Source organism: Desmodus rotundus, chromosome 8 (genome assembly GCF_022682495.2).
Source record: "Desmodus rotundus isolate HL8 chromosome 8, HLdesRot8A.1, whole genome shotgun sequence".
Lineage (NCBI taxonomy): Eukaryota > Metazoa > Chordata > Mammalia > Chiroptera > Phyllostomidae > Desmodus > Desmodus rotundus.
The window spans coordinates 54,117,444-54,142,857 of NC_071394.1; the positions used below are offsets into that span (position 1 = coordinate 54,117,444).

Sequence of the window (25,414 nt, forward strand, 5' to 3'; positions counted from 1 at the left end):
TGAGACTAGAGCAGGTCTAGGCCAATCAAAAATCAGGCTCGAGCCGCTAGCCCACCCTCGAGGTGTGATTGGTGAATCCCCTGCGGAAGAGCCCGCTTTGGCACCACCCCGCCCCCCACGCAAGCCAATCGTCGCTCGGAGTTCAAAGTAGCAAAACCCGCGCCAGTGGTGGAACATGGCGGGGTGTAGTGCTGGAGGGTCCCCTAGCTCCCGGGGGCGAGCGGACGGGGAGGATGCGGGACCCTCGGAGGAGCTGCTGGGGGAAAGGGCGAAAGATAATGAGGAGTCGTTCGAATGCCAGGAACTGTTCGAGTGTCAGGCTGAGATGGGGGCCCCGGAGAAAGAGAAGGATGCGGGTTTTGTGGCGGAGGCCGAGGCGGTAGCTGGCGGCTGGATGCTGGATTTCCTCTGCCTCTGTCTCTGCCGGGCCTTCCGCGACGACCGCTCAGAGGACTTCCACCGGACGCGTGACAGCGCCGAGGGTGAGTGCGGGGTACGCGGCGGGCGGCCGGCCGAGGCCTGGTTTGCGGCGCTGACCCGTTGAGGGATCGGCTGGAGAGCGATGGCACGGAGGGCGCGATTGAACCGTTCGCTGGAATTTCGCATCCGCCTATTGCCAGCTCCGCAGTTTTTCTCCGATTCTAAGTTTTTCTGAGAAAAGTGAGAATAGGACCCCGTTTAGAGTTGATGCAGGATTAAATGAGTTCACATGTACAAAATCGCACCTAACCCAGTGCCCAATTCCTTTTGTCTTTGTTCGCATAATGTTTTTCCTTCGACTCTGGTATTTCTCTAATGGCAGTTAGTCAACAGTCATTGTGGCCTCCAAGTGACCTAGGCCTCAGTGTTTTCTGTTAATCTGTGAGCCACTTAAACCTCATTTGGCCTGCTAGTCAGTATTGTAGGCTTGTGAATAATAGTAACAGTCAATGAAATCTACTGCCTAGACATTTACAGCCCATAAATGATGAACAAAGACATAGATGCATAGAGAAGACTACCCTGGCGTTTTGAATGGTAACAGAAAGATTTGTTACCGTACTAGGGAGTCCGTTTGCCTGATTCTATCAAAGCCCAATGAGACATGAACAGAAGTTTGCAGCAAGGAAAGTAAAGTAAAGGTTTGTTTTTAGAAAGTGGTCTAAGCCGGAAGACAGATAAGCTAATGCTTCAATACCTGGCTTCCCAATGGCTTCCAACCATGGGTCATTATTAATCATGGTGACTAAGGGAGTCAGGGTTGTGGTCTCTCTTGTTTGGTCAGTGCTAGGGGTCGCTGATCAGTGCATCTGGTTCTGATGTCAGCCACCTGATGGATTCCTAAGATTATATGATGCCAGCCAGAACCTCACTGTCCTGAGGGCTTAATGATTAAGGGAGAACAAGGCAGGTGAGTCAGGTTGCTGGTTGAAGCCAGTTTTATTTTTTTTCCTCCAAGTGTCAGATTGTCAATCATCCAGATCCCAGCCAGAACACTGAGTGTACGCCACCTAATGACAAAAAATGTGACACAGCAGCCACATCTACAACACTTTTAGGAGCAGTGAGGCCAGTTTGAATCACAAAGAAGGAAAGGAGAAAAGGTCATATTAAAGAAATGAAGTTCCTATGCAGTTACAGATGCTCTAGTATTTATTATACAATGGCCTTCAACTTATTGCAGCTGAATGTGGCCCCAAGATAATATTAAATAGAAATAGTTAAGAAAACCATATTGACACAGTTTGTCTTCATGTCAATCCCATGAGTTAGGCAAATAATCTTAGTGTTTAGAGAAGTAAACTAGTTAAGCAACCTAAAATATTGATAGCTTTTAACCCCTTTTAAGTGGTGTTCTAGACCCATGCCCTATCATCCAATTCAAAAATCTTTCCTCAGACTGTGTCACAGATACCATTAGAGCCATTAATTTAACTCAGAAAGTTAAGTCCTGGAGTGAAGCCAGTGCACCATAATTAGAATTATTAAAAAGCCCTCTTTGGGGAGGAGGCTAGAATTATCTACGTGGTGATGAATTTCAGTTGGAAACATCAGCATGAGCTCGTTTAGCTTAAAATAGGTATTGATGGCTACATATAGAAATACATCTGTATGTTTTTTTAATTCTCACCAGAGGATAATTTTATTTTTATTGATTTCATTTTTTTCCCCACATTTGTTTTATCGTTGTTGAAGTACACTTGTCTCCATTTTCCCCCTACTACTCCCACCCACCACAGCCATCCCCACTTCCCACCCTTGATCCTACCCAGCTTTGGTTTTGTCCACATGTCCTTTATACATGTTCCTGAAAACCCTTCCCCTTTTCCCCCCTTAATCCCCTCCCACCTCCTCTCTGGTTACTGTCAGTTTTTAATTTCAATGTCTCTGATTATATTTTGCTTGCTTGTTTGTTTTGTTGATAAGGTTCCACTTATAGGTGAATGTTTTTTTAAAGACTTTATTTATTTATTTTTAGAGAAAGGGAAGGGAAGGAGAAAGAGGGAGAGAAACATCGATGTGTGAGAGAAACATGGATCAATTGTCTCTCACATACCCCCAACAAGGGACTTGGCCTGCATCTCAGACACTTACCCTGAGAATGGAACAGGCAACCTTTCTGTTCACAGTTCAACGCTCAGCCCATTGAGTCACACCAGCCAGGGCCATATGCATATTTTTATAAATATATGGATCCAGGTACTATACTCATTAATTTCCTTGTTCTGTTAGATGAAAAGTTATAGACTCAGTGTACCCCTCGTAACAACAAGCACACCTACCTCTCAAGTCTTGGTTCCCAATACTATTTACCCTAAGGGGAACCAGAGCTCTTTGGAGAAATGGCCTGATTATAATACTGGGGCAGGAAATGTACAAGATGAACCTGGGGTATTTTTGTGCCCAAAAGTAAGAAAGTGCTAAAGACAACAAAAATGCCCACAACGGGGAGGATACTGAGTGCAAGAGCTCCCCAATGGCTAAAGCTGAAACAACATGGAGAAGAAAATAAAAAGTATTAGATTATAACCCAAAGTTAAAAATAAATATCCATGAGCCCATACAGATGTAAATAAATGATGGAATAATTAAATAAATGGGAGAAGAGGCAAATCTCCCATGAAGAAGAATTTCAAGTAATTTATACAGCTACCCTGTCGTCAAGGAGGTAGAGCATGACCACCCATTTCTTAAGTGGGGGCTTTACATAGGGACTTTCTTCTGAAGAGTAAAGGATGGGGAGAGAAGGAGAGAGTAACTGTACAGTAAAGAAACCTGACAAACTCTACCTCACTCAGGCGATCAAGGTCAGCCTCAACAGTAATAGTTGGTAGTATGTACACTTGATATGATATGATGAAAATGAACTTTACCTTTGTGGTTTTCCTTCCCAAGCCCCATAACTCCAGTGTAATCATGAGGGGGGAAGATGAGATATCCCAATACAATACTCAAAACTGTCAAAGTCATCAAAACCAAGGAAAGTCTAATGACTAAATGTAATGTTGGTGCCTTAGATGGATGGAATCTTGCAGAAAAAGGGCATTGTAAAGACTGAGGAAATCTGCATAAAGCGAGGACTTTAGTTAGTGCATCAATGTCAGTTCATTAACATATGCCAAACTAATGTAAAATGTTAATAATAGGGGAAACTGCCCTGGCCAGTGTGGCTTGGTGGATTGGGCACCAGACTGCAAACTGAAAGGTTGCTGGTTCGATTCCAAGTTACGGCACATGCCTGGGTTGTGGGCCAGGTCCCCATTTGGAGGCATGCAGGAGGCAACCTATTGATGTTTCTCTCCCTCTCTTCCTCCCTTCCCCTCTCTAACAATAAATAAATAAAATCTTTTAAAAAATAATAAGAGAAACTGTGTAGAGTGTATATGGGACCTCTACTGTTTTTCACAATAATTCTGTAAATTTAAAACCATTCTAAGACATAAATTTATGAAAAACATAAAAACTTCTTTTAAGGTTCTAGCTCAAAACCAGAGAAATAATAGGCCACTTTGATTTTATTCAGGTTAAGGGCACAGAATCCCAGAGAAAGGGAACTGGTTTTCAGTTACAGTGCTAATCAGTGGAAGATAAGCAAATTATGAACATTGTTTTGTCTCTGTATTCCATTTTTGACTCAAGGGACTTGTTTTATCTCATCTATAGAATTTCATTTACTATACTTTTCATTATTGTAAAAAATATACAACTTGATGCTTTCTAGAAAATTCTTAGCTCTTTCATTCCAGCTCAGAATTGTTCTCACACGTGTCAGATGACACCTTTTCCAGATTCTTGTTTCTAACCTGTCTCCTACCACAGGAAGAACTGCGGACTGCGGGATACTGATTAAGAATATGAACTCCAGAGTAAATTGTCTGAATTTGATTCCTGGGTCTGCTACTTTATAGCTGTAGGACCTGAAGCAAGTACTTACCTTCTTGGTACTTCAATTTCCTAACTTGTAAAGTGGTGGTAATAATAGTAATGACCTCATAGGGCTGTTGAGAGAACCAAATGAACGGATATGTGTAAAGCAAGGTTTCTCAACCTCCGCACTGTTGACATTTTGCTCGTCATTATTCTTTGTTTTGTGTATGCATGAGGGTGGAGGGGCGTGGGGGGATGCAGGTGCCCCTGTGCATCCTTGGATATTTAGTAGCACTCCTGATCTAAACCACTAGGTGCCATTAGCACCCCCTTCCACCCATGACAACCAAAAAGGTTCCAGACATTGCTAAAGGTTTTCTTTTTTTTAAGTATATTTTATTATGTTCTTACACCTGCCCCATTTTTTTCTCCCCTTTATCTCCCTCCACCCAGTACTCCCATTCTCTCCAGCATTGCCCTCCTTAGTTCATGTCCAGGGGTTGTACATAAAAGTTCTTTGGCTTCTCCATTTCCTATACTACTCTTAACTCCTCCTGTCTGTTTTCTACCTACCAATTATGCTTCTTATTCCCTGGGCCTTTTTCCTCATTCTGCCCCCTCCCCGCTGATAACCCTCCATGTGATCTCCATTTCTGTGATCCTTTTCCTGTTCTAGTCGTTTGCTTTGTTTTTGTTATTTTAGGTTCAGTAGTTGATAGTTGTGGGTTTATTGTCATGCTATATGTTTTCTAAGAGGCAAATTCACCCCCAGTTGAAAACCACTGGTATAAAGTACTTAGCAGAGTGTCTGGTGTTATAAGTGCTTAAATATAGTTGTTATTGTTGCTAGTTATTAGATCCCCCCTAATGCATCTTTCTGTCAGCAGTGTTTGGTACAGGTGTGGAAGAAGCAGGTAGCTAGGTTCAATCAGAGTAGGTTTTCCTTGTGCAGGAGGGCAATGATGTGTAGAGTTTAATTTGTGCCGTTTTAGACTAAAACCATCATGAGAGGCAGGGACCAGCTGGCTATCTTACCATTCAGTCATCAGTTCCTAATATTGGCTAGAAGTAGATGTTCAGTAAATACTGAATGAGTTGTGTTTAAATTTTATTTAAATTTTGTGCTGTTTTTGAATCCTGTTTAATATCTTATGGCTATATTTGTACCTCCTCCCCCCCCCCCCGATAATTGCTAGTATATTATAAGATTATGGCATTTTAGAATTGATGAAATGTATTTATGTCTTATCTGCTTAGTGCCTGCTGGACTGCTTTTTGGTTTTTATATATACCAAGTCAGTCCTAGCTGAAGTATTATGTAATGGCACCTTTTATTTCCTCAGAGAAGACTTCCCTGACATAACATTTCTTTGTTATATGCTTCCATAGCATTCTATACTTACCTTTTTCAGTTTCCTCCACATTTTTACTTTAGTTCTTCAGTCATTTGTCTTGCATTGCTACATGGTAATAAACTAGCTGTGGTCCAGAATTATGATTTACTCACCATAGTATATACTCACTGTCTAACATAACATCTGGTCAGTATTGAGATATTTGGGAGATTAGTATAAATAAATATGTTTTTAAAACAAAGCTTTGTAAACCGAACAGACTCTTACTTAAATGAAACCTTGTCAGAAATAATATAAAATATTTCCTATAATAGTAGAAATTTGAAGGCATAAAATAAGCTTCCAGATAATGACTTGACACATTTTATAATTTGGATCTGTAGCTCCCTTTTCGTTAAGTGCTACCTGTGACAGTAGTTTTAAATATTTATTGTTCTACATGTGAAATACCAGCTTTATTTTACAAGTGTTTATTGCTGTCTTCTTGTTCTGATTTTTTGTTTTTACTTTTTAGAGTATGTTTATTAAACCTGGGGACAGCGAAACAGGGAGGACTTAGGACAGAAGAAGCAACAGGAGAGAGCCTAGGTGGAGCTTCTTTGTCTCTCCAGAAACGTTGTAGGAAAGAAATGAGCCTTGGCGGGGCTGCTGTTAGCTCAGTGAGGAGTCAGAGAAAATGAGGCTTTGGAAACAGGTTCAGGGGGTTAGCCCAAGATGAGCTACCTCTGCCCCCATTGCTCCGCTGGTTGCAAGGCTAGCTGAGACTCTTATTTGTTTGTGTGTTTTTAAGATTTTGTTGTTTTATTTAGAGAGGGGAAAGGTACGGAGAAAGAGAGGGAAAGAAACATCAATGTGGGAGAGAAACATCAATATGTTGACTCTCGCATGCACCACAACCGAGGACCAGGCACGTGCCCTGTCCCAACCCAGGCACGTGCCCTGTCCGGAATTGAACGGGTACCCTTTCACTTTTCAGGACGACGCCCAAGCAACTGAGCCACACAAGTCAGAGCAAGGTTTTTTTTTTAATGTTTTAATAAAATTCACTTTTTTCTTTTTCAGCTATTATTCATGGATTATCCAGTCTAACAGCTTGTCAATTAAGAACTGTTTACATATGTCAATTTTTGACAAGAATTGCAGCAGGAAAAGCCCTTGGTAAATATGTGTTTTTATCTTATATTGGAAATATTTCAATCCTTGTCTAAAGGTAAAACAATGAAGAGAAATAGATGAGAGCTGTCATTTGTTTTTGAGTGTTTGTCCATATGTATTTGTCATGTATACACACAAGCATATCTAAAGCAAGTAAAAGAACTATAGTCCCTATATTCTTAGAGCATTGGTTCTCAAGCTTTAGCCTGTTTCAGAATTATTAGAGAACTTGTTGAAAAAAAAAACCCAGAATGCTAAGTCCCCTTCACCTCCATGAATTCCTGATTCTATAGGATGTGCAATAGGACTGTTGAGGGGCCCTGGAGTTACATTTCCTCCCAGGTGATTCTGATGCTGTTGTCGGGGTCCTATGCTTCACAGACTCTACCTTGGAGACTTTAATTTAAATTTGTAATTTAAATTCTTTTCTTTATTGTTACTGTTGACACTATTGCAGATGTCCCCATTTCCCCTGCTCCTTTGCCCCCTCCTCCCAGCCTCCGCTCCCCCTTCCCTCTGGCCATCACCACAATGTCTGTGTCCGTGGATTATACAGATATGTTCTTTGACTACTTTTATGGTGACATCCTGTTATGCACGCTCCGTTTTTTTTTTTACTAGCAACTATGATATTTGAAGCCTCTTACTTGATTTCAGCACTTACTTATAAAAGGGAAATGATTTACAGCTATAATATCTCTGTCCCTTGTCCCCAAAGTTCATTTTAGATTGTAATGGACATGCCTGATTCCATTTATCAATAATGGCTGATATTACACCATAGTCATTTAAAGGCTCTTTTAATGCAAATAGTTACATATTTATATTGGTTTATACAATGCTTTCCCAGTAGTCCCAAGCAGTAGGCAGTACCCACATGACATTGCTTACTCACGAACATGTTGTATTACATGAAATCCCAGTCAGTTAATACTACTCCCAAGGCCCTCACTAATCTATCTGGCTCACGTAGTATGCTTTGTTAGTTAGGTCTGGAGTCAGTGCCAGGACTCATAAGTGGACAGGACTAGAGGCAGAGGAGATGTGAGAAAGACAGAATGATAGGTGGGTCTGGGCCTGTTGCTGAAGACAAAAACGGGCTGATGTGGACACAATTGGAGAATCTCTGACCATGCAGACCGTAAGTTAACATGGTTGTTAACAGAGTTGTTTTGCAGTTAAATGTGACAAAATATTCTGTAGTGCTCAGCTGTGCTTCACATACAGCATATATTCAGTGTATCTTATTTTCTCCCCCTACCTTTCCTCCCCCCAAAAAAAAGTGCAGAAAATTCAGATTTTGTGTGTGACCCCCATAATTTAATATTAAATTCACCAGAATCCTGTTTTGAGTGTATTTTAGATATAATAGGCCAGGGGCTGTTTCCAAAACTAAATATATTTCACTGTAATGGACTCAAGTGAGACTCATTTTAAATTTCATTTTAATTTATTTATTGGACTTTCAACTATATACACCCTTTTGCATTTTTTTTTATCGGTTGCTTTACATCAGTACTGCCTGATAGAAATATAATGTGGGCCTCATATGTAATGGAAAGTTTTGCAATAGCTACATTAAGTATTTAGAAAAATGAAGGGCTGGAAAATGATACTCCAAGCAAATGGCATCCAGAGAAAAGCAGATATAGCCGTGCTTGTATCAGACAAAATAGATTTCAGGACAAAAAAGGTAACGAGACAATGACGGCAGACACTTTATAATGATAAAGGAGACGATACATTAAATAAATTACCAAGAAATAGGTGGAATTAATTTTAGCAGTATCTTATTTGACCCAATATTTCTAAAATATGTGCCAACATATCAATATAAAATATGTTAATGAGATCTTTTACCCCCCTTTTTGCAGTAAGTCTTTGCAGTAATGTGTATTTTATACTTAAAACACATCTCAGTTTGGACTAATATATTTTGACTGCTGAATAATTGCATGTTGCTGGGGGCTACCATGTTAGCTTTAGTCTTCTGCCCCACATAGCTTTAAAATATGGCAAATGCCGTGAAGGGGAAATGTTTGTTTGCGTCTCCTTTCATGGGACTTTATATCTTAAGAGCCATGCAACTCAAGGAGATTTCCCTACTTTCCACCCAGCTTCCTATACTGTCCCAGAAGTCAGCAAATGTTCTGTGGGGGGAAAAATTTGTTTTCAGATTTCCTAGTTTCCAGTCCACCAAGCTAGCCCCAAGGAAACCACCAGAAGCTTTTTTCATTTCTCTACCCCCAATAAAATCTCTCTATCTGAGATACACGGGATCCTTAGCCTGAATAGCAAATGAGCTCAGGAAAAAAAAAATGGCTACAAATTGTCAGCTTATCTCAGGACTCTCCCACTGGAACTGTAGTTCATCAAGTCCTTGTTGCTTCCGCAGCTATCCCATGCCTGTAGCAACACGACTGCAATTTATCCAGTTTTTTCTAGTTGTTGTGGGAGTGTTGGCCTGCTGCAGTATCCCACATCCTACCTGAAAGGTTACACTGTAAATTTTTTGAAGATCTAACATATACATTTATTCTATATCTGTTATAAGAAGGAAGGCAAATTAGTGAGAGGGGTTAGTAATGTCAGTCAGGAAAGACTTACTAGGAAAGATGGCTGTTAAAAGAAAGAAAGCAGATGTGACATGAACAAGGATTAGGCAATCTGCCTTTGCATTTTTACTTCATGCTTTACATGTACTTTGGTCATGCCAGCGTCTTGTTATTCCTGAAATGCACCTGTGTTGAGACATGGTACTTTTTAAGGGTTCTGCTGTCTCCTTCTACTGCTTGCTAGCTGTGGGAACTCTGCAGATCTCAGGTTCTCCTTTATAAAACAAGGTTAATAGTATTGTGCCCTTTTTTTTTATTGTGTACACTGCTAAAGAAATTGTGGCCAAAGGAGATACTGGATGTTAAGCACTTAAAACAGTGCCCGACACATAGTGGGGCCTCAGTAAATGTTAACTAGGAGTTTGAATATCTTTTGTGCACCTGCCTTATCTTCTTATGCTCCATCTTCTGAAATACTCTCTTTCCACTTTTGTCCTCTTCTCTTGGTTATCTTCTGTGTGTTCTTAATGACCCAGTTCAGATGATTTCTCTTTGAGGAAGGGTTCTCTTCTAATATCCCTTCTTAGATCTAATACTCTTTGCCTCAAATACACTAGTCTCTCCTAGACAGTTTTTAGAAAATAGAGATGCGTGGCCTCTCCCCTATACTAATTAAATCATTCTGTGGGGTAGGCTAGGCATCAGTATTTTTAAAAATTTCCTCAGATGATTCCGAGGTATAGCTAGGGTTGAAAACCACTGGCATAATATAGGGCAAAGGTAGGTTTACAGTTGTAAATATGCAAAACACAGAGTTTATTCTTGTATTATTTATTAGTTACTGTATTTCTTCCAAACAAACAACTGTAAACCAACTTTTCCCCACCCTTTGTGATTGGAGTGAAGTCCTAGTCACATAGGTTTATCTACATGTCTTCCTTTATAGCTAGCATGGGAGTTCCACAAGGACAGAAACTTTTTCTTCTTCATGTTTGTATCCTAAGAACCTGGCACAGAGCCTAAACTATAGAGACTTAGTATATGAATGAATATATTTTTATATCCAAAATGTTGGTGAAACAATTAGGAGAGGACCACAGGAAGTAAAGTAGGAATCATGGAAACTACTAATATTAAATTGCACACTCCCTCTAATTTTGCCAAAGAAAAAAATGGATGTGCCATTCACAGTTCTCTTCAGTATGTTTATTTTTACATAGTTGCCATGGAACTACTAGTGTACCAGGAACACTAGTAATGTACAGGGTTTGAGAAGAATATACTATGTAGCTCCTGCCCTCAAAATTTGAAATATAATCATCATGCATTGTAGTGTGAGAGGTTTTCTGCCTTCAAGACACTTAATTGCTAATAGGATTGTTGAGATAAGTGTAAGTAAAAAACACTGCAAAGTATAACAAAGATAGGAATGGCCATACAGAGATTTAGAAAAAAAGATATCTCCCAGTCACTTAGCTAGAGTAAGGAAGGAATTCAGGAAGGAGGTAGAGTTTGCTCTAAACCTAGGGGGATCGATGGATTTCATAAGAATGTGAAAATCGTATTCTATACAAAACAAACATTTGAGTTATTTGAAGAATGGACTATAGTTTACCTGGACAGTAGAAGTCTTTTTTTTTATTATTTGTCTTGTTTTGTTTTTGTTTTTTTATCATCTTTTGGATAGTAGAACTCCTGATTTGCATCCTTAACTCCCCAAAACATGCTCCTCACCAAGGGTTCCTGTGTCAGTAAATAGCAGCACCATTTATCCAGTTGTTAAAACCTCTCTCAGGTTTGAGAGAGTTCCATATTTTTCTCACACTCCACATCCAATCCACCAGCAGGTCTTGTTCATTCTATATTCAAAGTTCTGAAACAGACATTTACTTCCTTCCTCTGTCATCTCTGATGACATGCATCCCATTTGCCCACTAGTACTCTTAGCAGACTGACCTCCTATCTTTTGAACACCAAACTCTTCCTCAGGGCCTTTGTACTTGTTGTGCCCTGTGGAGTGTTTTTCCTGTAGATCTTTGCTGCTTCTGTTTCACATTGTGCTGATCTTGGCTCCACTGTCACTTCCTCAGAGAGGCCTTTCCTAACTTCTCTGTCTGAAAGAGCCCCTGCCCCATCATTCTCGATTCCTAGTACCCTTTTTTTCTTACTAGCCCTTATTACTCTGAAGTTAAATTATGCATTAATAATTTAACAAATTACTAGTGAATAGGGTCTTTGTCTTATTCACTAAAAACTGAGATATTCTTATTTTTTTTAGTCTAGCACCTACACATATAGTGAGTGCTCAGTATTTATTGAGTGAATGAATTATAAATTATACATGTAGATTATAAAGTGTAGGTTCTAAATGTCTGAGATGTTTGTATGTAATTTGCTAAATAGTTTACCAGCCACTGTGAATCTGATCAGAATAATCTGATTAAAATTCTGTGTTAAGAAAGTTTAGCTATAGTATAAATACTATCTCATTAAATATTTATGTAAGTCCTATGACACAGTATTTATTTTCACCATTTTGTAGGTGAGAAAAATGAGGCTTAGAGAGGTGAAGTAACTTTTTCAGCACTAAGGAGGTAATGATAGAGTCTGGAATAAACTCCAAAATCAAGTATTTTAAGCCACTGTACAGTGTTTCGCAACATAAAGTGTTTTGCAAGGATATGGTGATGAGAAAGAGAGTAAAAGAGTGACTCCTTAGATTTTTTTTGAAGATTTTATTTAATTATTTATTTATAGAGAGAGGGAAAGGGAGGGAGAAAGAGAGGGAGAGAAACATCAATGTGTGGTTGCCTATTGCATGCCCCCAGCTGGGGACCTGGACCACAGCTCAGGCATGTGCTGCCCTGACTAGGAATCGAACCGGTGACCCTTTACGCCGCTCAATCCACTGAGCCACACCAGCCAAGGCTAGGTTTTTAAGCCTTGGTGATAGGAAAAATGTTGGTAGAGGAATAACTTCTTGAAAGATCCTATTTACAATAACCACAAAACATATAACAAAGATTTCAAGTAGTTTATGGTGAAATCAAATTCAAAATAAACAAATCTTGTGCTCTAGACGTTTGTTATATTGCAGTTAGACTTATGAACCATTTAAGAATTCTGTTACCGTGGCAACTTATGTAATGTATAATTTATTCTAGCTCTTCAAATCAATATTTTAGTAAAGAAAAGCTTTAAATAGCCTGGCTGGTATGGTTCAGTGGATTGAGTGCTGGCCTGTGAACCAAACGGTCACTGGTTTGATTCCCAGTCAGGGCAAACACCTGTGTTGCAGGCCAGGTCCCCAGTAGGGGGTGCACAAGAGGCAAACACACATTGATGTTTCTCTCCCTCTTTCTCCTTCCTTTCCACTCTCTAAAAATAAATAAATTAAAAATCTTTTTTTTTAAAGAAAGAAAAGCTTTAAATGTTCTGTAAACTCATCTAGCTTTTTCGATTGTTAAAGTTGATTTTAATAAGGAAATTAACTTGAAATATTAGATCACTTCCCTAAACAGGTATATGCAAGAGCAGTGCCTAGCAGGTAGTATACATTCAGTAAATAAAGAAATTAATTTTTTTTAAGTGACAAAGTAAGGTTCTACTTAGCTTTCGAAGTGACTTACTTTTGTTCTGGTTTTAAAAGATGCACAGTTTGAAACTGATGAACGAATAACACCCTTGGAATCAGCCCTAATGATTTGGGATTCAATTGAAAAGGAACATGACAAATTTCATGAAGAAATACAGAATTTAATTAAAATTCAGGTATGAGTATTTCTTTGTATTTATCATTATTTGTTACTTTGCTAGAAAATGAAAATATAGCATCTAAAGAAATTAAGAGCCACTCTAATAGAAATTGGGCACTGAACCCAAAGTAAAATTTAGTATAATCATTTTCTTTAGAAAACCTTTGGTTTATAGTCTTGACATGAGCTCTTAGAGCTAGGACTTCGTGTTTGCCACCTACGTATTTATTGCCCACACTTTGGGGAATGTGCCACATCTATTTAAAGATCATCAAGCAGTTTGAAAAACTTGAGGTTTGTGCCCTCTCAATTTTTATTCAAAGATTATAAATATGAAAAAAGAATATTTGATTTAAAAAATCAATGGATTTTTTGTGGTTAAGAGAATGTAAAGTTTTAACTATGTAGAGAGAGTTTTAGGAGTAGACTATTAAAGAATGATAAGCCAGCCCTGGCCAGGTGGCTCAGTTAGTTGGAGCATTATCCTGTACACCAAAAGGCTGTGGGTTTGGTTCCCAGTCAGAGCACATACCGAGGCTGCATGTTTGATCCCTGGTTGGGATAGTTACAGAAGGCAACTAACTGGTTTTTCTCTCACATTGATATTTTTCTCTCTCTCCCCCTTCCATTTTCTCTAAAAAGAAAATCAATAATACACATCCTCAGTTGAGAATTTTTTAAAAAGACAGTAAAACTTTAAAAGAAAGAGTGATAAGCCAAAAACGTCACTCAAAGATGTAAGAGCAGAGAAAAGGTTTTGTAAGAGGAATTTTGTTAGAAAAATCAACTTTTCCACATTTTTAAAAAATGTTTTACTGTTGGGTAGGAGAGGAAATCCAGGTGGTATCCCACCTTCCCACAAATTAGTTATTGATAATATAGTGACTGTCACGTAGAATTAAGACCTGAAGAGAATGGGCAGAAAAGTGACTGCTTCTTTTAAGAATTTCAATGCAGGGCAAAGAGACTGTCATATTACCCAATATCGGGGGGAAGCCCCCGAATTGGGATAAAATCTAGGGGGATAATATCCCTCTAGAGGAAGCAGGCCTTTGTTAATATACCAGTGAAAAGTCAAGTGGGTTACCATAAAATATGTAACAAACGTACTGTATTGCTTACTATTTACCAGGTACTATTCTAAGTACTTTCATATAAAACTCTAACTCTCACAACAAACCTAGGAAGTAGGTACTTTTATTTTCACCCTGTTACATACAAGGAAAAAGGAGGCACCAAGAGGCTGAATAATTTGTCCAAGTTTATAAAGGTACTTAGCTGGTAATGGTGGTCCCATATCTAACCACATATGGTATCAAAAAGGGGAATTTATAAAATGATTACTGAAAAGTATCTGGCTTCTTAGGTTTCTATTAGAGACTTTCCAGGTACCTCTCTAGCAGATTTTATATATCCTAATCTTCACAAATGCCATCTACTTCCCTTGTATTTCCCTTTTGCTCAAAATATTAAAGTGGGTCCTAAATGTACATAATGTAGCTTCTAATTTATTTATTAATACTTGCCTTTAATTTGACCTAAATTAGAAAGAGATACAATGCTGTGTGTTTATTAGTGTATATGAAATTTTTTCATGTCTTTTCAAACAGTTACTTTATCTTTGATAAATATTTTATATAGTTTATCAAATCAAAATTATTAAACTACAAAAAATATTTTATTTATTTTTGTCATTTTTTTAAATTGTTGTTCAAGTACAGTTGCACCATTTCCCCCCCACCACCCTCCCCTCCTTTAGCTTTGTCCATGGGTCCTTTATACATGTTCCTCGATGACCTTTCCATTTCTTTCCCCTGTTATTCCCCTCCCCCCTCCCCTCTGGCTAATGTCAGTTCTTTATTTCAGTGTCTCTAGTTATATTTTGCTTGCTTGTTTGTCTTATTGAATAGATTCCACTTACAGGTGAGATAATAGAAACTACATCAAAGTATTTTAAATGAAGTAGTTATTTCAGTATTAAACAACAATTGACTATTTCAAAAAACAATCTAAGATATATTTGTCATCCTGTCTTTTAGGCTATAGCTGTTTGCATGGAAAGTGGCAATTTTAAGGAAGCAGAAGAAGTCTTTGAAAGAATATTTGATGGCTCACAGACGGTAATTGTTTAAATTAAAATCAGAATTTTAGAACTGTTCCTATGGAGTGAGGAAAATTGAAAGAACATAGCAGGAGAACAAGAACAGTATATAGAACAGTGCTGTCCAATATAAGTACAATGCAAGTCACATATGTGATTTTAAATTTTCTGGTAGCCCCATTAAAAAACTAAAAAGAAACAAGTGAAATTAATTTTAATAACATGGAACCCACTATTTTTTTTAATATTTTAAAAATCATTTTAAACATTTAATTAGTATAAAAAAGTACTGATGAAATATTTTGCACTCCTTTTATGTACTGTCTTCAAAACGTGATGTGTATTTTACACTTTTGTCTAATTTCAGGGCTTAAACATTCTAAGGGCACAGTAGCCATGTGTAGCTAGTGGCTACTATATTGGGCAATGCAGGTATGGAGGAAGGCATTAAAACTTGCTTATTTTTCTCACAGTTTCTTATGTGATCATTGGTCATTTTTGTTTCTCTATGTAACATTAAGGTTGAATATTAAAAATAAAGTGCTATCAGAGTAAATTAAGCTTATTCAAAGAAAAGAGAGCTTTTCTGAGAACTTATTGACCAGTAGCATACATGTACTCTATTAGAGCATAAATGTATAAGTAGGTGTGTTTTCACAAAAGGAACACGTTATGATGAGCCCCTAGATCATGAATCGGAAGATCCCAGCACCGCCATCCTCCATTCACTGTCCCTCCTACCATCTCATGGGCAACCACTGTCCTGACTCATAACATCCAAGATCAGCTTTACTTTTTTCTGAACTTTATATAATAGAATCATATAGCAAGTTTATATTTGTAAGATTGATCCATGGTGTTGCTTATAATAGTATGTTCATTCTCATTGCTTCGTTGTAAGAATATACTACAATTTATCTGTTCTGCTGTCCATGGACATTTGAGTCATTTTCAAGTTTTGGACTATTATATTCCTTTATCCATGTCTTTTGTAAAACATATAGTATACTTAGGAATGGAACTGATGGGTTATAGGATATGAACACAGTCAGTTTTGGAAGATGTTGCCAAATAATTTTCCAAAACAGTTATATTATCTCAGTTCCTCTAGTGCTGCAGGAGAGTTCCAGTTGCTTCACAGACCTTATCTGTGGTTTTCTCTTTAGTCATTCTGGCAAATACGTACTGTGTCACATTTGAGTTTAATTTTGTCTCCCTGACAACCAATGCAGGTGAGCATCTTGTCATTTACTGGTATACATAGAGTTGGGGGGCAATCACCTTAATCCATTGAGGGACTGAGCCAAGTTGGCCGTCAGTTGTAGTTTTAGAAAGGCTCAGTCTATCTCTAATTTGCTCCTGTTCCTAGGGAATAACACTCCAGATCGTAGTAGAAAGCTTGATACATTTATTGGGTTCCCTGCCCCTACTTTTTTATGAACAAGGGCTGTAATTGTACAGATGCTATCTTATTTCTTAAATTTGGTACTGGACATTCAGGTTTGTAATATTTTAAGTCTTTTATTATGTGTGTGAAATATATTTTTAAATTAAAAAGAAAATAAATCAGTGGGCCATTTAGAACATTAGATTTTAAAAAATCTTGTGTGTCTTTGAGCTTGTTTTTATAAAGTGATCTTTTTAAATATATGACAAAATTTCTAGTATCTTATTTGTGATTTTTGTGTTGTTTCTTCTGTTTTCTCTAGTCTTTACAAAGGAAATTGCTTAAGATAATCTCTCAAAAAGATACATTTCATTCCTTTTTTCAACACTTCAGCTATAACTGCATGATGGAGAAAATTAAGAGTTTTGTGAATTATGTGCTTGATGAAAAATCATCAACATTTTTAATGAAGGTATGCATATTTCAGAAAGATTGGTATACTTAGGAGAAGTTATTATAAGAAAGAAGAATAGTTAAAATAGAAATCCTTAAAAAACAAATCAGAATTTTATTTAGTGATCTTTGTAGAAGAATGTGGCAAAGAGTTACAATTAGTGAACCTAAAGGGTTTATCAGTGCTCTTTGTAGTATTTTTACAACTTTTCAAAATAAGAGTTGAAGTTTTCAAAATAAAAAGTTGAGAGAGGAAACTTAGAATGAGTAAATAAATAAGCAAAAATACTTAGTTTAAATTTAGTTAAACTTTACAGAAAGTTTTATCATATTTTTGGAAAAAGTAAAATTAGACTGAAAAGGGGCCTTTAAATTTTTTTTATAACATATTAGCCTCTGTCTTGACCTCAAAAATTTTTAACTTCATGTGTTATGATGGAACATTGATTAATTTGGGATAGTTTTATTTTAAAATATCTGGATTTTTTTTAAGTGACCTTTTGTCTTAAAATTGCCAAGAGAGTGTTGTGTGTATAACATAGATTTAGAGGAAAAGATCTCCATAAGCAGGTATCTACAGTATCTGCAGGTGATGTCAGAGTTACTGGGTAAAATAGCAGCATAGTGCCCTTGATTGGCTTGTGAGTAGGCACTTTTGTTACGACTATCAAAGAATTTGCTTTAATTTAATGTTCTTTGTTTCAAATGGCTTAAAGCATTCCTTTCTCTCCCCAACCCCCTTTTTTAGGCAGCAGCAAAAGTAGTAGAAAGTAAAAGAGCAAGAACAATTCCTCAAGATAAGCCTAATGGTACTGATACTGGCATGGAAACTCAAGCTGATTTGGATACAGGCAAAAGGTTTGTAAATCCCTTGATAATATCTTTTTGTCATATGAATGTAATATCTTTATGTAAAAGTGATACAAGTGAGCCATTATTAATAAAAATAATTATTGGACGTTGCGTATATTGTCTTGATGATGAACATTTGGCGATTCAGAGTATGTAGTTATTTAATTTCATGACTTATGCAAAATTTTGTTGAATGTGCTAAGCAAAAGTAGCAAAAATACACAGTTTAAATAGTGTGATATCTTTTACCATTCTCAGTAGATTTGTGCCCTGGAACAGTACTGAGGCTGGAAACCTGAATCATTTGTGCCCCTCAGTTCTCAGATTCTACTGGGCCACATTATGTGACTGTTGGACTATACCGAGGGGTATGCTAGTATTTAAGACTTTGCTCATACATCTGTAAGGGTAAGCTAGACCACTTTGTCCAGTGTTCCACTGAAAAATAGTGATTTGCTCCAGTGCTGGAGGGAAACCGCTGTGTCAGTCATACATATTGAGAGACCAGAGTTCAGTCTCCAGAGTTATTTCTTCTTTAGGGGTTTGCAAGTGTGACTTTTACAAAATTGATTTCACCTTTTGCTTTGGCTTTAGAAGCTAACCCTATCAATAATATAAACTCAACCATTATAAAGATCTTCCTTTCTGTTGAATCTGTGATTCATTCTCTCTATTCTTCCACCCTTAACCCACGGCCTCATAGTCATCCTGTGGTCTCTGGATGGATATATTTGGCAATGGATGTAATATTACTGTTTTTTTCTTGGGACCATTGACTTGAATGCTGAAGTTTCCCCATTTTTTTTTTTTAAATTCTCACCCAAAGATATGTTTTTGGGTTTTTTTATTATTGATTTGAGAGAGAGGAAGAGAGAGAAACACCTATGTGAGAGAAACATTGATTAGTTGCCTCCTGCACATGCCTCAATCAGGGATTGAACCCACAACCTTTTGGTGTAAGGGATAACGCTCCAACCAACTGAGCCACCCAGCTAGGGCAGGTTCCCCATCTTAACTACTTATTTAGAGGTGGGGATTTGGGTCCAAGTTCTGTGGACATGACCTTGATCACACCTCAAGACTGAGCTCAGTCGTCTTATAATCTCTCTTGTCACTGCTGTCAGAACATGATCGGCTCCTCACTGTCGTCTCCCCAAAATCTCTTCTAAAGTGCTAGTTCTCACTGACTTATTTTTTCTAAGACACATTTTGAGAAGTACAGATACTATTTTTATTGGTTCAGTTATTCTACTTTGTTTATGAAATCAAAGTTTAGCAATACTAAGACCTAATGCATTCTTGTGGCTCAGTCTTTCTGCCCAGTGTAATACTGATTTAAAATAAAACAAAATTAAAACTTAACCATTATTCTTGCAGATAATGAACACATCTTATGTCCCATCCTTATGTAGTACCACACACTATTTCAAATATCTCCTAGACACAAAGTAAATCAGTGTGTAAAACGGATTTCTTGTTCTCATCTGCTCTCTGTACCCTGACTTCCCTTCACATCGTACATCCAGTTATTTCCCCAAGTGTTGTGAATCCCATCTCAGAAATGTCTAACTTATCCTTTCTTATCATTTATATCCTAGATTATTATGTAACTTTCTACCACACAAACCCATTCTTGACATGACTTCCAGAGTTAGCTACCCATGAAAACAAGTCCGTCTGAATACTTCATAGCTTAATAAACTCTGTTGGCTTTCAATTTCTTACTAGATGAGTTAAAATTTACTGGCATGGCTTACAAAGCCTTACATAGCCCCTTTCTGTTTTGTTTTTTCCCCCATAAATAACCTTGCCCTAAGCATTAACCCCTCTCTGTCCACATACACCATACTTTCTAGCAACCAGAAGTTCTCCCTCATCTTGAAATATAAGCTTCTTTATGCCTCGACCCTTGCTTCAATTTTGAATTTCCTATTTTCTATTCTAAGAATACTTGCCATTCAAGGTCTAGGCCAAAGATCACCTATAAAAAGTCTTGTTGATCTCTTTGACCAGAGTTGTCACTTCTGTGCTCCCATAGCATCAAGTCACACCTATGTAAAGGGACTTACCTTGGATAGTAACTTATCTGTTTACCTATTTGTATCTCTTACTAGATTGAGAATTCTTTGGGGGGTTTGTATCTTTGGTATCTAGTTCATTACTAGGCATACAATAGAACTTGTAGTGGGCTAGACACAGAGGGCAAAACCAAAACTAGACACAAAGTAGAAATCAGGAATCAAGCATCTTGGAAGCAAATAGATAGGATCAGAATTGTGACTGCAAGGTCAGACAAATGCTAGGAAAGATGAAGACCTTATGTTATCAATACTAGATGAAATAAATACTTTGCTCTGATAAAGCTTATAAACTATTTGAAACCATAACAATTATAGATGTGAAACAGAGACAGTAGCAGACATTACATAATTTGTTAGTTTGTAGATGAACTTACACTCTGAAAGACTTGATATGGACACCTTCAAGGACATGTGAGCACTGAGCGGACCCTTGGAGGGTGGTTAAGATTTTGACAGGTAATTGGAAGAGGAAAGGTTGTTTCAGGAGAGGGTAGTTGCAGTGAAGCTGTGGTGGTGTAAATGGTCATGCAGTGTCTGTGGGAGCTAATTCTAACTGTCAGAAAGGGGAGGAATTTTTTTAAAAATTCAGTTAGAGACTGGTGGAGAGGACAAGAAATTAAACTTGAATAGAAATAAAGATCCATGGGAGAGTTTTTTAAATAGTGACATTATGTATGCTTGATTACAGCATTAATTCTGCTTAAATTGTGTGTGTGTAAGCTTGATTTACTATCTCTAGTAAGTATATCTAGCAAAAATTAGCTGTGTTGTAATGGACAATATATGTCGTAATGGTACCAGGATTTGTTTCTTGAGGATATTTTGCACAAATTGAAATTTTTACTACATTGTCTTGTGGCAAGTATTATTCTTACTAAATGTTTCTTTTTATTGCATTCTTAAAATTTTTTTCTTCTTTAAAGTGTTAATGACAAACCATCTGCAGTAACTGAGTCCTCACGGGATACAGTATCCTTAATGAGGTGAGGTAAATTGACATTTTTCTTCACTGTTTTTTAAATCTTTTTAGCAATTCATGCAGACCTAGGTAGATCATGATAACTACCACAAAAATAGTATGAATAAAGAATGTCACAGGGTCCTACTTACATCAACATGTGTCCTAGACCCTGACATGTCCTGAAATTCCAAACTATAGAGACCTGCCTCTGGGACCCTGAGTTGTTTCCCATTGTCCCTACAATGGCTTTATTAGAATACAGTTAGGAAGCACTCAAACTTAAAGCAGATGTTTGGTAAACTTGTCCTCTGCCATTGAAACAAGAATATGATGCTGGGGCAGGAGAGGGTGGAGGTTACATTTCTGATGAATGTTCCCAATTTTTATTTTATGAAATTACCTGAAAAACTGTACTTAACCTACTATAAATGCTGTAACAGACAATGTCACATGTTCAGAGAGTAGGAAGTCTGCGTGAATGGGGAGGAGCTCGTTGGGTTATCTATGGGGACTCTGAAATAACTCATGACAAAAGCAGTAGTTAGGGGCAGAGAGAAATCTGTGAATGGTGGGAAATGCTTGGAAGGATGGTGATTGACTGATCAGTGGTAGTGGATGGTACACCTCAGTGGCATGAGTCCTCACAGGCTAAGGTCTTTGTGGAAGCAGGATCCTGAAAGTGGCATTCATTTACATGAGACCCACGTTTGGGAACCTATGACTCAAGGAAGGTGAAAGATTAAGTCAGTCTCTACTTGAGAAAGCCACAAAGGAGAGAAATATTGTCCCCAAGGGAGAACTATGTGTTGAACAAAGCAAAGAGGTGGGGTAACTGGTGAATAGGCTAAAAATGGCATTCCAGAGGGCACAAGAGACAGTTTTGGGAGGGAAGGAAAGGATTAGCAGGTTGCATAGAGCACTTATAGGGGTGAAAGTATAGATTTTAGGTGGTGATAAAATAGTTGCCTGAGCTTAAATAAACTACTTTTTCATCATAGTTTGCTTCTTTATAAAACTGGAATAATACCAACTTTTTAGGGATGCCAAAAAATTCTGCCACATCCAGTATTTCCAAACAGCCTTTACCTTTCAAAAAAAGCCTTTTTTGGAAGTTATAAAGATAATCAAGTGGTATCTGCCATCGTGTATAAAGGAATTTTGGGATTTCTCTTTGGGGAAATAAACTTATAAGCTATAGGAAAGAATGAAAGTTAATGCTTTACACTCTGAAATTTTTTTTTACTTGATCTGTTTAATTGGAAAACCAAAAGAATCTTCATTTCTGAGTAGATAAGATGGAGAAAGTAAGTGATGGGAGAAAGGGAAGTCAGATAACAAAATACCTAAAAGGCCATAGGTTAAGATGGAACACTAAGACAGGAAAGCATGCAAGGAAACAGGTCAAAGTAGAAGAATGTCTGAAAACAGAGGGGACAAATCACCTCCCTTTTTCCATAGCTTTTCTGTTCTTTGTGGAACCAGTCACAAGCTTCAATGTTTCATTTAGGTCTCACAAGAATCTCTTCTTATCTAACTCACATCACGGTTGCCACCAACAAGATTCTAATGAGGAAGAAGAAAGCGAAGAAACTCTTAAAAGTGAGTACTCCTATTACCATTTTAAAAGTGGAAAATTGATGTGTTCTCAAAAGCAAGCCAATCCTTGTCCTTGTCACCACAACACAGGAACACACTTCAGAAAACTGAAGCACAAAGAGATTAAATGTAATGACTGGACAGAGTTAATTAGAGATGGTAACTAAGTTAGAAAGTTAGCTATTCTAACTGCCTAGCCTAGAGTACTTTTGCTATGATGGTACACTGCTTTTCTATTTAAACTTTATGTAGCCATTTGAAATAGTTACTTATCTAAAACATAAATACAGTTGATTCTCATTATTCACGGTAGGTATATTCTAGGAAGTCTCCATGAACACTGAATTAGCAAATACTGAGACATCACGGGGCAGTACAGGAGTAGGTTCCTTGGAGCCTCTTGGTCACCCATTTTTGTCAACTGATCAATATGTAACCTTGTTTTATGTGTTCCTGTTAAGAGATACCTTATTTAATATATATTATATGTTCATTAACATTGAACTCATGGCCAACAGCACTATAATGAAAATTAACTGCATATAGAAGCTAGCCATCGTCCTTATTGCATTCAGAATTTAGTATCCTTATTAAAGGCATTGATGAATTGATTTAAGAAAAAAACAATAGCCATGCCCAAAGGAAGACTACGTAACATATTCTCTCCGTAAGGAACACTTTTTGCACTTAGGAACATTAGATAGCATTTCTGTAATACACTTGGGCCTTTTTAAAATTACCAATAAAAAGAACAAAAATGTAGCACTAAATAGACTATTAAAAGGACGGTTTATAGCAGGAGAGCTAAATAAGAAGGCAGAGCTTCACCTTGTTTAACTTCAGCTGGGAATGTGCATGTTGGGTACTCAAATTTTTTGCCACTCTGCATGTGTGTCTCTGCCAATGACCACAAAAGCACTTGTGAGTGTTGACTTTTGAGTTATAGATTTTAATAGGTATGTGGATTTGCAAATGCAGAATCCATGAATGATGAGAATTGACTATATATAGAACCTAGCTATCCTCATTGCATTCAGAATTTATTATCCTTATTAAAGGCATTGCTAGATTGATTTAAGAAACAAGCAACAATAACCGAAAATAAATCTTAAAAAATAGTCCATAATTTTTTTGTAATAATTATTTTTTAATTATAATTTGATTAAAAGCTCCTTCTTACCATGTATGCATTCAACCAATGTTTATTGAACTGACACTGTATTCTAGATACTGCACTCATGTAGGGATTTTAAACCCTTGTTGATCCAAACCTAAATACACTGATCAATATAAAAATCACAGATGTACCAGCTTGATGCCGGGCACATAGTAGCCCTGCAGTAAATATTAATTGTCCACATTTATTCATAGTTGATAGCTGATGACATGGCCACTGTTAGCTAATACTTGTAAATTACAGCTCAAAAACATTTACATCCACAGATATCATCCTCCTCATTTTAAAGACGGTAAAGTTAAACTCAAAGAAGTATTTGCTTCATGTTGCTGGAGTTCCAAAGTTGTTTTTCTACATCTATTGCTACAAAATGGCTAGGAATTATAATTCTAAACTAAAATAATTTTGTTCCCTTGACCTACTTGGTTGCCTGTCTTACTAACCACAGAGACTGCTTGGTATCAGGAAATGAATAATCCTTATACATTCACAAAAACCGTAGGGATTCTCAGGGCCCACGGTGGACTACCTCTCTTAACACATAGAGTTTTAGAGTAATAGTGTTAAATTCTAAAAACCCTGTTGAAATTTTTATTTAAAATTACATTGTAACAATAGATAATTTTGAGACAAATGACATAATTAAGTCTTCCTGTGGGTATTTCTCTATTTAGATTATCTTCTATATATATTTTCTTATAACGCATGTGTACAAATACATATATAGTAAAATGTTGTAAGTTACTATACATAGATCTTGACTACTTTTGCTGGATTTATCCCTAAGAATGTTATATATTTTGTTATATTGTAAATATTATCTTTCCGTTGTTTTAATTAAATATTTTAACTGTTGCTTATGTACAGAAATACTATTGAGTTTTGTTTATTGATCTAACAATCAAGTAATTGTTTATTATCTAACAATCTTGTTAAACTCTTCTTAATTCTGTTTGTAGATTCTTTTAGTTTCTATATAAAAAATTCTCTTTCAATAATTATAGTTCTATTTCTTTTCAGTTACAGATACACGTATTTCTTGTCTTACTGAACTCTGAATAAGAGAGGGAATGACTGAAGGGTTATACTTATTACCTTGTGTCAAATACTCCTTAAATGTTATCTTAAGAAAATTTTAACAATGCTGTTAGGTAAATATTTATTTGTCTTTTTAACGGATGATGAAAAAGCAGGCTCTGGGAAGTGAGATGACTTGTTTAAAGCCACGTGAAAAAATCACGATTCAAAACACACCCCCTCTGATTTTCCAGTACTGTCCTTTGCATTGTACCGTGCTGTTTTGAGATTTGAAGGGGGGGGGAATTAAACACATAGAATTCTTTTTCTTTAAAATAGCTAAATTAGCTAAATAGCTAGTAGGAATTTCATGGTGGTCTTAAAAATACAATTCCTCTTTTTCTTTTAATGTAAAACAATTTTTGATGGCAGTATTCCTACTTTTAGGTAAAAGAAAGACAGAGAAAGACAGACAAGCCACCAAAAGAAAGAGAATGAGTGTTTTAAACAATTCGCCAGAAACTTCTAAAAATCATCGCTCTAGGAAAAAACAGGTATTTGTTTATTATCTTAAAATGATACTTGATGGACAGTAAAGTCATAACTTGGAAAATAGTGATGA

At 37.0% G+C, this 25,414-nt stretch overlaps 1 protein-coding gene and 1 non-coding gene across 2 annotated transcripts in view; one reads left to right on the forward strand and one right to left on the reverse strand.

Annotated features, from left to right (window-relative positions):
* Positions 1-140: 140 nt before the first annotated feature.
* TERF1 (telomeric repeat binding factor 1) overlaps positions 141-25,414 on the forward strand; it is a 47,507-nt gene continuing 22,233 nt past the window's right edge. The window contains exons 1-9 of the mRNA XM_024578272.4: positions 141-482; positions 6,765-6,860; positions 13,062-13,183; positions 15,207-15,287; positions 16,978-17,127; positions 17,857-17,966; positions 20,965-21,024; positions 22,510-22,601; positions 25,240-25,346. Coding sequence (XP_024434040.2) covers positions 176-482; positions 6,765-6,860; positions 13,062-13,183; positions 15,207-15,287; positions 16,978-17,127; positions 17,857-17,966; positions 20,965-21,024; positions 22,510-22,601; positions 25,240-25,346 — 1,125 coding nt within the window. The 5' untranslated portion in view covers positions 141-175. The remainder of the gene's footprint in view (positions 483-6,764; positions 6,861-13,061; positions 13,184-15,206; positions 15,288-16,977; positions 17,128-17,856; positions 17,967-20,964; positions 21,025-22,509; positions 22,602-25,239; positions 25,347-25,414) is intronic.
* On the reverse strand, positions 1,447-1,545 carry LOC112320900 (small nucleolar RNA SNORA17). Its single transcript, XR_002976467.1, has one exon. It is a non-coding gene; the product is annotated as a small nucleolar RNA SNORA17 (small nucleolar RNA).